This window comes from Triticum urartu, unplaced genomic scaffold, assembly GCF_003073215.2.
Source record: "Triticum urartu cultivar G1812 unplaced genomic scaffold, Tu2.1 TuUngrouped_contig_4239, whole genome shotgun sequence".
Classification (NCBI taxonomy): domain Eukaryota; kingdom Viridiplantae; phylum Streptophyta; class Magnoliopsida; order Poales; family Poaceae; genus Triticum; species Triticum urartu.
In genome coordinates, this window is record NW_024114811.1 from 1287 (window position 1) to 13412 (window position 12126).

General features: G+C 46.7%; 2 protein-coding genes across 2 annotated transcripts; both read right to left on the reverse strand.

The window, feature by feature from the left end:
* Window positions 1-347: 347 nt before the first annotated feature.
* Window positions 348-3530, reverse strand: LOC125527539. Its single transcript, XM_048692050.1, has 5 exons — window positions 3159-3530; window positions 2199-2769; window positions 1998-2117; window positions 1735-1915; window positions 348-819 (listed from the first exon to the last, which is right to left on the reverse strand). Exons 1-5 carry the CDS (start codon window positions 3319-3321, stop codon window positions 661-663), a joined length of 1194 nt encoding a protein of 397 aa, XP_048548007.1. The 5' UTR covers window positions 3322-3530; the 3' UTR covers window positions 348-660.
* Window positions 3531-6834: 3304 nt separating this feature from the next.
* On the reverse strand, window positions 6835-11894 carry LOC125527538 (polyadenylate-binding protein RBP47B'). The gene is made up of 8 exons (XM_048692049.1): window positions 11638-11894; window positions 10224-10707; window positions 9863-9939; window positions 9652-9782; window positions 8917-9013; window positions 8461-8604; window positions 7610-7710; window positions 6835-7208 (listed from the first exon to the last, which is right to left on the reverse strand). The coding sequence occupies exons 1-8, from the start codon at window positions 11761-11763 to the stop codon at window positions 7118-7120; spliced, it is 1251 nt and encodes a 416-aa protein (XP_048548006.1). The 5' UTR covers window positions 11764-11894; the 3' UTR covers window positions 6835-7117.
* Window positions 11895-12126: the final 232 nt, after the last annotated feature.

The following is a 12126-nucleotide window of genomic DNA, read 5'->3' on the forward strand; positions in this document are numbered from 1 at the left end:
CTTAATATCTGGAACCTTTGTAAGAACAGCCTAAATGTTAGAGCAGCTGGATTATGTATAATTATTGTACAGTTGAAAATATGTGTTTTTTTAGGGGATCCGCCCCCTCCTCCCCTATACAACCTCCGCATTCATCTCGCCCCCATCCCCTCTCCCTCTTATGTTGAACTATGCTAACATCTGTCGACTAAGTTTGTAGGGAGCCATTGGCAACAATGGTTTACAACAACTGTGTATCTGCCTCAAAGTGTATTGGTTCCGTGACTTTTAAGTATCAGTGCAAGAAAACAGTCCAGAACAAGGCATTCAGTAAGATAACTGGGATTGGATAATATCATTCACTAAGATGAAGAAGAACAGTAACATCTCTCTATATCTTGAACAATAATATCATCTGCAGTACATTTGCTCAAACAGCCAATTAGCAGAAGAGCAGTAACATCTCTCTATATCTTGAAGTCCTCATGGAATTATTAATATCTCGACTTGTATGACTTGACTGGTAACTATACATATGCTTTCTATTTATTTGCCTGACAGAATGTCCATCAGATGAATCAATCAAATAGGAGGAACTGGGGGGTATTTCAAACTGAAACAAAGAATCGATCCTAACTACATGAATTGCAGTAGCTTTAAAGCCTCTGAATTATTTTGCTGCTACTCCACCAGGAAAGTGCAGGGCTTCAAGAACCAAAACACGCCACTGGAGCTCTCTTCGGTCTCATAAGCCCTGTTGTTGTTCATATCTTTAACCCCAAAAGGTTGCCTCTTAGCATCTTTGCTGTTCTCCTGATCCTTATTAGGCGTCACCTTATCCTGAAGAGAAGGCAGTAGATATCAACATTAGTTAAAATGCATGGTTAGCTTGTGTTGAGATGCTATTTACGGATTCGCAACATCAATAGAAGACCAATAGGTTTTCTTTCACCATAACAGTAAATGATTACCACTAATTTGCAGAAAAAAATGCCTGAACACCGTTAAGAAAGGCCACGATGACAAGGTGAGATAAACAGGATACTGATCAAGTGAAGTATAAATGGAGCCAAACATTTATCATAAATGTGTCGCTGACAAAATTACAGTACACGGTCATGCACAATGGAATTAGTGCCACATATGCAGATATGCTGATGCCACTAATTTACAAAAAAGAATGCCTGAACGAACACCCTTAAGAAAGGTCACAGTGACGACATGAGACCAAACATGCTACTGATGAAGTGACCGAATGGGCAAAATATACACCACAAGTTATGCACAATGGAACTTACACTGAAGTGTCAATTATGTTGGAAACACGAAGAAAATGCACATTATTTTAGCTTATGAACATGTATAATAAGGAGACACTGATTATTGACAGGCATGGACACTGAAGTTCTCAAAGATCTTGAACTCAGAAATCGATACAGAACAATATCAGCATCAAACTCGGGTACGCAATATCTAGCCTATGGAAAAACATATCATTTGAGGAAGGGAAGTTCTAGCTTAGGGTTATAACCGAGTCTAAGCCATTAACTATGTTGATGATAATTCAGATCACTAAATTTTCTGGTAAGAGCCAAGTGCTCGACTGATTGGAATGTTCTTAAATAGAGTATTTTCACAAAGGCTAGTAGAAACCACAAATACTGAAAATTCACTGAGCAAACACTCTCAAGTTTAACAGTCACCAACACTACATAGATCAATAACCAATATTATTGGCATGCCAGATTAAGTCACCTTCAGTGGCTTCTTGAGTGGCGAGCTTGATGTTGCGCCTGCAGCTTTCACGCTCTTGACACGGTTTACATAGGGGGATGGAAACCGCTGTGGAGTAGGCGGTGTTGCCTTCACCTCTTTCAACACAGAGGGTGATCTTGGCTTCCCTGCTTCCACCTTCAACCCAATCTTCTTTCCCTTCCTGCACAAACCACCATTATGATCAGTACCTCAACCTACAATCCTCTAATGCCGCTTCTGCAAAGTAGTGACAAGCAAGTTACATTGGGCTTGGACTCTTTTCTGCTGTTCCTTGCCTCGCCACCCTCTTCGCTGCGTCCGGCAGAACCCGACCACCGCCGCCGGTGCTACAATCCACCTTCTCCACCACACCACTGCTGTTCCTGCACACATGAGAATGTCAATGAGCTGAAAGTACCAACCCAAAATTGATACCCCAGCGTTGCTTCAGAGAGAAAAATTACATTGGTCTTGGGCTCATTTCCTCCATGGCCTCTGACTCTGAGACAGGCTGCTGGTTGCCGCCACCGCCGGCCATCCGCTGCTTGAGGTCATTGTACAAATCCGATATCTGGCCAAGTATGTCCTTCCCGGAGAAGAGGTTCCTCGCCGAGAGAGTGCTCTTGAGCTGCCTCGGCGACGGGTTCCTGCCGAGCAGCGCCTCCTTCTCAGCGACGTCCGGCCGCTTCTCCGCGCTGGACTTGATGGCCTCCTTGGCGTTCTTGGCCCACCGCTGCGCGCCGAACGGCGGCCTGGCAGCCGCCGGGGGCGGCGTGGTCAGCGCGGGGTCCTGGTTCTCGGCGTCGTCCTGGAACCTCTTCTTGGGCGGCGGCTTGGGCTTGGTGGGCGAGGCGAAGGCGGCAGTGCCGCCGCCGGCGGCGACGGCGCCTCGTCTCTTCAGATTGTTATTGGCGTCCCTGAGGTTGGCGTCCCTCTCGCCGAAGGGCATCATGGCGGACATTGACCGCAGCAGCTTGGCCTTGGGGCTGGGGGTGTGCCCGAGGAAGTCGTCGGCCGTCTTGGGATGCTTGCAATCTGCGGGGGATCCAGCACGGAAATGGATGTCAAGACGACGGACGCCGTGGGAAATCAAGTCAATAACAAGGGGAATTTCTCGGGAACAGAAAGCAGAGCACGGCCTGGATTTCTGGAGAACAGAGAGAAGAAGGGCGAAATCAGGCCCCAAATCAAGAGGAAAGCTGCGCGGATCAAGAACTGGGCGGGTCCGTTCTTGGACCGGCCGATCGGACGGAACCCGGCACCGAATCAGCAGCGGGCAAGGCAGGTTCGCCTCGCTCCTCGCTGTGTCGATCCTCTCCTCTCCTCTCCTCGCGGGAGAGAGAGGGGAGCAACCAAGCAATAGGAGACGCGGGCGCCGGGGAAGGAAGCGGGAGCGGGAGCGAAGAGACGGACGGCGTACGTACCGGGGCGGCAGAACCAGGCGTCGTCGTCGACGGCGGCGGTGGGGGCCTCGGGGTCGGCGAGGTCGGCCCAGTGCGGCGCCTCGATGCCCTCGTAGGTCTCGTCGCGCACGAAGCGCGACACCACCCTGCTCCAGTCGATGTCCATGGGCTCCATGGACTCCATCCTCTCCCCCCTCCGCGCCGGCGCGCGCCCGCCCGCCCGTGCCCGCGCTCGTGAGTCTCGCTGTGGTTCTCGCTGTGGTCCGCGGGAGAGGGGGAGGGAGGAGGGGTGGCTCCGGCTGTGGTGGGCTGGCTCCTGCTCTGCGTCTGTGTGTCTTCTCCGGGGAGGGCTTTGGCTTTTCTGCGGGCGGTGTGAGCCGTTACGCTGGCTATTGACCTGCCGTTGGCCCGCGGGCGGCCAATTCTCTTCTTTCCGACCGTTGGGGTGGGGGAGAAGGGATCGCTGGCCCAGTCATCTGGAATAATAATGGCGGTACGGCGGTGCCGCACTTCCAGGCCGCCGGGCCCCACGTGGATCTCGTCCTCCGTGGGAGCGACGGAGCGTCGGGCTCCTTGCCGCAGCACGTGGACGGTCGACCGTAATAAAGCGCATCCGAACGTTCGGGGGCACGCTCATCGAGGATCCCTGGGTCGATCGGTGTCACAAAATGCGTCCCACGCCAACTCCAGCGCGCGCCCCTGTCCGGGTGCGTTCATTCGGGGTAAAACGGATATACCGGAGATGCATCCGCGCGTTGAGTACATAGCCAATGCATCTTAGAAAAGGTCTGGACACATTGCCCTACCAAACAAACAGAATCTAAATAAAATGAACGTCGGGGTCATACACTGGAGTTGGCCTCAGGTCTCATAGTTCCTTGTATGATATGATTTTTGTACTTTTTAATGGTCACAGTTTAATAGTACATTATACATTCATACTCTCTCCGTCACGGTTTAGAAGGCGCGTTTGAAAATTCTCTTGGACCTAGTTGGTTATCTATTGGTTGTGAAATGGACTACAAAATAGCATTCACACTACGCATGCATATAGAAATAGTATATCAAAGTACTAATTAGCTACTAGAAATAAATGCAATGCGCCCTAAACCTTATCTATTGTGAAACACACGCAAATTTAAATGTGCCTTCTTAACTGTGACAGAGGGAGTACAAGGCCACCAACAATAATTAAGTCAAAAATTAATAATAAATTAATTTATGTTTTCTCGTAGTAGCAACTTATTTAATACCTGCATATATAGTTTGCAAAGCATGCATTAAATTTTATGTTGTTATATTAGTACCTGAGTTTGTGACCTTGTATATTATAGAATGGATGGTTGTGAACTCGGACCAAACTAATACGTGGACACAGACCAAACTAACCATTAAGGGCCTGTTTGGTTCCAATAAATCACCTGATTTGACTTAAAACCAGTGACTTATAAGTCATGATTGTTTGGTTGTCACCTGACTTATAAGTCACTTGAGCACACCTTTCCATCTTGTTTTTTAATGTAAAGGCGGTGGGACCCATGCAAAAGGGGGTGACTTATAAGTTTTAAGTTGGGATGGAGCAACTTATGACTTATAAATTGGGGTGACTTATAAGTTAGGTCTGTTTGGCAAAATAAGTCACTTTTTGCACTTTTCGACTTACAAGTTGGTGATTTATTTGAAACCAAACAGGGCCTTATATGTGGTGTTTGGTCCGTGTTCACGGATTAGTCTTTGTGTTTGGTCCATGTCCACAGATGTATCGTGACATTAGAGCAACTCCAATGGGACGACCCATTTCGTCCGCGGATGTCCGTTTGGGTCGGCGCGGATAAAAAGGTCGGCCCAACGCGCCGACCCAAACGGACGCCCGGCCGCTTTCCTCCACCCGCCTTCCGACCCATTCCCGGCCCATTTTTTAGCCTGATTTGCGTCGGCGCAGACACAAGACTGACGCGCGCGTGCCCTCTTCCCTCATCGGGCCCGCTGGTCGATGGCACATTGGATTCACACACTCGCCCGCCTGCTACGTCGCCGATGCCGCCGGCCATTTTTTCAGATTAAAATGGATACATAGATAGTTCTAGTGTACACAGATAAAAAAAAAGACCACTACTCGTCGCTTTCTGACTCCGACTCGGTAATGTCCTCCTCTGACGTTTGAAGGTAGGCGTCAGCAAGCTGCTCGTCTTCAAAGTCCCAACCCAACATTTTTTGTAGCTTCAGTTTCAATTGAGCTGCCTGCTTCCGCGAACGCTTGTTCTCCCGATAGGCGGCTCGCTCCCTCCTCCTCGCGTCCCTCTCCGATCTCAATTGCTTATAGAACTGGCGCTCGTCGACGATGTCCTGTGGGTAGCCTCCTCGCCACAGCACCAAGGCTTCCACGTCCTTCTCTGCGATGGCGAGGCGACGCTGCCGCCTCCGATGAGCTGGAGCGTCAAAATCAGGGCGACGGCACGATGTTAAACGTGCGCGGTCATGAAAATGGATCGGCCCGTTGGACGCACTGCCGACCCAAAATTAAAAGAGGGCGGACGGCGGGCGGACGGCCGACCCAAACGGACAAAAAGCGGACAAAAACACCATCCGTTTGGGTCGGCCAGTTGAAGTTGCTCTTATGTGTTGAGATTGGCATGGACGCTTGTCACACTCAGATTTTGCCACGATGATGGCCTTCTACTTCTTTTGCCCAATGTTCGTGGTGGACGGCTAGGCCCGGAGGTGGATGCTCGAGCGGTTGCGAGGTGGTGGTTTCCAGAGGCCCGGCCTCGTCACCATGCGGCGCGGCTGCTTCCTCCTCCGTGCACACGGCGCCCTCTTCCTATCCGCCAGCCTCGCCGCCATCCCATCCGGCCTCGTCTCCATGGAGGAAGAGGCGGGCTGCTGCCTCCTTCGCCCGCACGCCGCCGTTTGCCGTGGCTGCCATCTAAGGGTGGGGGAGGTCGGCCTGCAGGTCTTGTCCCACTCGCTGGATCTGACGAGAGATGGTCTTGTGCAGAAGGGTGTGGAGAGTTCGAGAGTAGAGAGCTAGCTGAATGAGGACTGAGCTGAGTGGGTAGCAGGCTGGCAGAGCGGGTTCGTTGTTCGGTCAGACGGTGGGGTCGACGCTTCGGTTCGTGCGTTGGAGGGACAGGCGCTTCACACATTCGTCCGGAAGAAAAGAAAATCAGATAAGCGCTCAAACTAGCGCTCGTGCGTTGCGTTGCAAGCCCAGTCGCTTACACCGGTGTTTTCCTCGCCCGTGCATTGGAGATGCCCTTACTGACGTTTCAGGATGGGGAGAAACCACACATAATTACATGGTGCACAGCAACCACCCAGACATTTGAGGGGGGGAAAACACCGCGGACACATTACTACATGATGCACAGAACCACAACACGAGAGAATCATCGGATTCTGTACAAAAGGAAGAAGAAAGAACCACCAGGAAACTTTGGGTAGTTTGGTATAATGCAAGGTGCTTAGAAGAGGTGCTTGAACAAATAAATCAGACTTTCTTTAAGCACCGGTTAGACACTTAGTTAGGCATCTCTCCTGTAGATTGTGCTTAAAAAAACCCGGTTCATTTTTCTAAGCACCTAGCATTGTACAAGGCCTTACCAGACGCCTCGGAACCAACGATGCCTGACCAGGCAGCAAAACAACCTGAGATTATGACCACACCAGGCAGCAATATTTCCCAGGCATACATCTGTGAACACGAACCAAACTAATCCTTTATCTGTGGCACAAGATGGTCAGGATACAAAAAAACGCATTCTTATGCTGCATGGCAGAAACTTGGTAGCAGCATCGTTGGCAATAACTTTAGATAAACCAGTACAGGACTAACAAAAGAGGTTTCCTACATCATAGTACATGCGACGCAACATATACGAAGCTAGCTAAGCTGTCTGTCAGCCTTCTCGGAGGGGGGCCTCAAAAATCTTCAGAAAAGAAGGCGGCAATGGGCCATAGATAGATGGGTTGCTCTTTGCTCAAGCCGACTGAGACAATGATGAAGTCTTCAGCCAGAGGTGGCGTCCTAGCATTGCATTACCATGAACCGCCATGTATGAAGCATTCAGCCTAGATCGGAAGGAAGAAAAGGTGCATCAATTAGATAGATAGAGGTCAGCAGTATAAATCGTCAGGGCTGAGGTTGTTTTCTTTTCCTCTTGCTGAACCTTACAGTTTTTGAGGGTCAGTTTCAAAACTGGAATGATTTGTGTTATCAGTTTCATTTCATGAAATGAAATTGGGAGCTATATGCTCCTTTAATAATGCGTAAAAAAGAGTACTCCCTCCATTTTCTAAATATAAGTCTTTTTAGAGATTTCAATATGGACTCATACGGATGTACATAGACATATTAGAGTGTCGATTCACTCATTTTGCTCCATATGTAGTCCGTATTGAAATCTCTAGAAAGTCTTATATTTAGGAGTGGAGGGAGTATAAAACAGCAGTTGGATGAAGACTGTACTTACTTCTCGACGTCAGGTAAGCTCATTGGATCATACACCTCATTTTGTTCCATGCCTGGGGCATGGCCGCCAGCTGCTGATGCCATATCGGTTGCTCCCTCAACCTGGAAGATTATAGGAAGGTTAAAAGGAAGCCACATATAGCAAATAATGCATGGCCTTGTTGTTGTGGAGCAGGTACATAGATGATTTTGGCTATTTTCAGGAAATGGTACAGACAGAAAAAAACATGCAGGTTACAGAACAAAACTAGGACAGAAAAAAATCTAAACAAGACATATGTTATCAGCTATATTGCCGAGATACACATGATAAATTGTTCAGGTGCACGCATCAGCAATCATATCTATTCCACAGAGCATGAAACATGGTTGGTTACAAGATGATGCTGACTAGGGATGCAAGTTAAGAGGGTTGGCTTGGCCCACCGATCCATCCTAGTAACTTGGCTTCACAACTAAATGCAAGAGACATGTGTACAAACTGAATTAGCAATTATGTTGGCAGTGAACAGTCAATTAAGCAAAATGAGTAAGTGGGTCTCCACACTTATATCCCTAAAGCTATAGGGCGCAAGTCAATATATACTTTCTGCAACCCAACAACTTCTCCTGAATCTATTTAATATATGATGAAGTGAACTATATGGCTCATAAAAAGCGTCTCTATTGGTAGAAACAAACCATACAATTGGTATCAAGTATTAACATGCATTCTATGGTGACATGCCGCACAAATAAATACACAAATTAAAAAATGGCAAGCTTAAGGTGTCCATATCCACAGCTTCTTGCAGAGCGCAAGTACAAAACACTTGGGAATATCATGAGTGCAAAGTGGACTGAAAGCCTTGCCTGTTGGGGATACTGGGCATATCCTGCATAAGCACCATATGCATATGATGGGTCCTGAGGATACCCATATGGATCATATCCATAGCTATAATAAGCACTCCATTGATTAGGATCTGTCTGCTGACCCCAGGCTGCTGATTGATCCTGCATATGATTGTGGAAGATAAAGAGATTACAACAGGTTAAAACATAAGAAACAATTATCAAACAAACTAACCCTTCATCTATTAGACTAGGAACAAGAACAATATAATGCGGATAAGACCATTATATCTATTTAAACCGTTAATAATGAACAAAATTCTTCTTTAGCATGCTCATCACTGCACAACCCAAAATTAACAAGCTTAATTCTAGTGGATTTTAGAAAATCTGAATGAGATACTACTAGATGTCAGGTTCATAAATTAGAAATTTAATGAAGGTTTGTGGCACCAGCATTTAAATCTGATATACCTGCTTATTGGCAGGACTTCTGCCCCATGAAAGTCTAACCACCTGTTGACCAATCACTGTGCCATGAAGACGCTGCACAGCCTCCTCAGCTGATGCCCTGAAATGATTATCTTAGTGGTAAATACGTCATACTTGCATCATTCGGACATTAGATGCCGGCACAAAGAGGAGTCGCCAAAAAATGCAATAACCAAGAGTCAAAATTTTAGAAGGAAGTAGCCACTGTAGAACATTATAGGCATATACACACTTGACAATAAAGATCAATTTGCTCCTCTCTACTGAGCTATAAATAGAGATTAATAATTTGCATGCAATATGTACTAGTGAAACAAGTAGACATAAGGCATGCAGTATTTTGTCCTGCTGATATATCTGAACAAGTCTTTTCCAGATTCTACAGGATTAAGTTTTCAGTTCATAAAGGCACATAAAAATATAGTTTTCAAGGTTCTCCTTGATATATTATTTTCTATCACTGCATTTGCATATGATTGCACAAAAGGACAAAATAGACTACAGATGATAGAATTACACCTTTTTGTGCTTCACCTATGATGGCAATGCAATCTAAAAATTGAAAGGAAGCAAACACACAGACACAGACACACGAGGCATTGCCAATTTGTAAATCCTGCATGTTGGGCAGTGCCTACTGAGAAATGCATGCTTTGTTCTTGTAATTTATAGTTCAAGGAATAAAACAAGTATCATTTGTTTACTTAAAAGACTCACCTAGATGCATATTGTACAAATCCACATCCTTTACCAACTGGAATTTTTACATATATAAGCTCCCCAAACTGCACACAAATCTGCCTCAGCTCCTCTTCCGTCACATTTGGGTCCAAGTTACCAATAAATATCTGCAGATGCATTCCAATGTAAATGACATAACAAACAGTCCAGCAGAGGAAACACCAAGCAATATGATAAGGATTCTTACCGTAGTGTTTGTAAGATCACTATCTGGTAGAACTGTTTGGGCCTGCGGAATTGCATAAGCTGTTGCTGGGTACATGGCTACATATGAAACATAAAAAGACAGTTAAAACATATCAATGGAAGTACCTCTTTTAATGAAGATCTACTTGTAATAGTTGCTGTGTTGCCTTACAATATTGATGAATCATTGCAGTGTCCCATTACAGACGGATCTTTGTTTTATTAGCACTAATAAGAGACAAATCATATGAGCCCATGCGTCAATCGAAGTGCCTTATGACCATATTTGATTATAATCAACAACATCAAGTAGTACTGTGTTGAATGGGAACACCAAATAGTAGGTTACAGATAATCATTACCTTTAGCAGCTCCATACTGAAGCTGAGATCCAGATGATTTCTTAGGAATTGCAGCACTTATCCGCATAGGTCTTGTTGAGCAATACACACCATTCATTTCTGACATTGCACGGGTCTTCTCATTTTCATCTGCAAACTTTACAAATCCATATCCTTTAGATCTCCCAGTATTTGGATCTGTGACAACCTTGGCCCCCCTAACAGATGAATAGTTCACTCGGAAAGTCTCTTGTAGTAAGTAATCTGTGACATCAGGTGCCAAGTCTCCTACAAAAATTGAATGGTCAGGCCCTGCATCCGGACGCTTCTCACCAGAGCTGAACGATGCCCAGTTCAATCTGAATGTATGCTCAGTTCCAGGCATTTGTGCGCCATTATAAGCCTGTAGAACTTTCTCAGCAGCTTCGTGTGAAATGAATTCAATGAATCCATAGCCTTCTGGAAGACCAGATAATTTGTTGCGTATTAATTTCACGGATTGTACCTGCATCCCCAAACAATCACAGCCCTATTAGTACTACGAGTGCAAAAGGTAATCCTGAATACTCAACAGTAGAAGAACAACGCTGGCCATAAAAGTATAAAACGGACGTTTGAAAGACTACAGCAACTGAAATCAGTGTGACACAGTAAAGAGCTGCAAACATGGCATGCAAATAAAATACTAAATTTTATCATCAGCTCTGTTCCAAATGAAGTCCAGAAGAGGGACAGCATGGATCACACGTCCAACAATGTAACACTTAATACATTGATTCCTACAAGGATGTGAAGGTACAAAACTTTGTTGGGACTTTTACTGAAACACAACATTCGACAGAATTGCTGGCTTGCTGCAAACAAACACCTAGGGCTTACGAAGAAACTAAGGCATCAGAATTCTGAGCTATGAAGAATCCACCCGAAGGAGATACCACAAATAAAAAATCAGTGATGTGAAGATGAACATGTTACCCTAGCCAGGAAAACAAGCAACTTACTAGTATATGGATGAGAAACTTCAACAAATCTATGCTGCCCACTAAGAAATTGACCTCCCCATTAGGCATAACAAACAATCACCTCGGTACATCACTTGAACTGCAGAGGACTACATGAGGCTCCAGCAACCGCTTCGATTCAGAATATCAACCATGTCGCTACTTCAAACAAATTTGCTAATTCTAGTACGATGAAGCGTCTATCCACACAGAACCATAGCTACAGCCAATTCCAGAACAACGGCCACTTCGGAACCCTAAACCTATCAAAACTCGAAAACAGGATAGATGCCACAACCAAATACGCCCAAATTCACCTAAATAGCGAAGCAATCGCTCCTTCAGCACAGCCAGAGCAGCGGCAAATCACCGAGTCGGGCACGAGCACCGAGACCTAGCGAGGTACCGACATAGCTGATGGGATGGAAACCTACCTCGCCGGTGTGCGCGAAGCAGCCGTAGAGGTAGTTCTCGTCGGCCCAGTACTGGAGGTCGCCGATCCAGAGCGTGCGGACCTCCTCCAGGGTGGTCGGCTGGTGGTACGGCCCCGCCATCATCATCGGAGCGGCCGCTGCCTGCGACGGCGGGCGGTGTGGCTTGGCTTGGGTCGGAGGCGCGGCGGCGAGAGGGCGGTGGTGTGGTGTCTGGTCGGGGGTACGGGGTCCTGGCCTGTCTCGGTGGTTCCCATCGCCTGCTTTTCACGTCTAATAGGAGCCCTTGGGCCTTCTCGGATGACGGGCCTCTATGGACTGGGCCTTCAAGAATTAGTAGTACTAGAAGGCTTCATCTTCTATCTCTCTGGGCGGGCCAGGTGGCCCAGGTCACAAGCTGAGCTGGTTTCCTCAAAACAAAACAAAAAACTGAGTTGGTGCCATTGAAGAAACAGTAAAGTACAATGGTCAATGTATTCTGTACTTGTGGAA

Coding starts and splice junctions, on each gene's coding strand:
- LOC125527538 (XM_048692049.1), bottom strand. CDS start 11,763: ATGATGATGGCGGGGCCGTACCACCAGCCGACCACCCTGGAGGAGGTC. Junction 10,708..11,637: donor GCTTCGCGCACACCGGCGAG/GTAGGTTTCCAT, acceptor TTGGGGATGCAG/GTACAATCCGTGAAATTAAT. Junction 9,014..9,651: donor TTTGTACAATATGCATCTAG/GTGAGTCTTTTA, acceptor TAATCATTTCAG/GGCATCAGCTGAGGAGGCTG.
- LOC125527539 (XM_048692050.1), bottom strand. CDS start 3,321: ATGGAGTCCATGGAGCCCATGGACATCGACTGGAGCAGGGTGGTGTCG. Junction 2,770..3,158: donor CGCCTGGTTCTGCCGCCCCG/GTACGTACGCCG, acceptor GATCCCCCGCAG/ATTGCAAGCATCCCAAGACG. Junction 820..1,734: donor CACTCAAGAAGCCACTGAAG/GTGACTTAATCT, acceptor CCTTCTCTTCAG/GATAAGGTGACGCCTAATAA.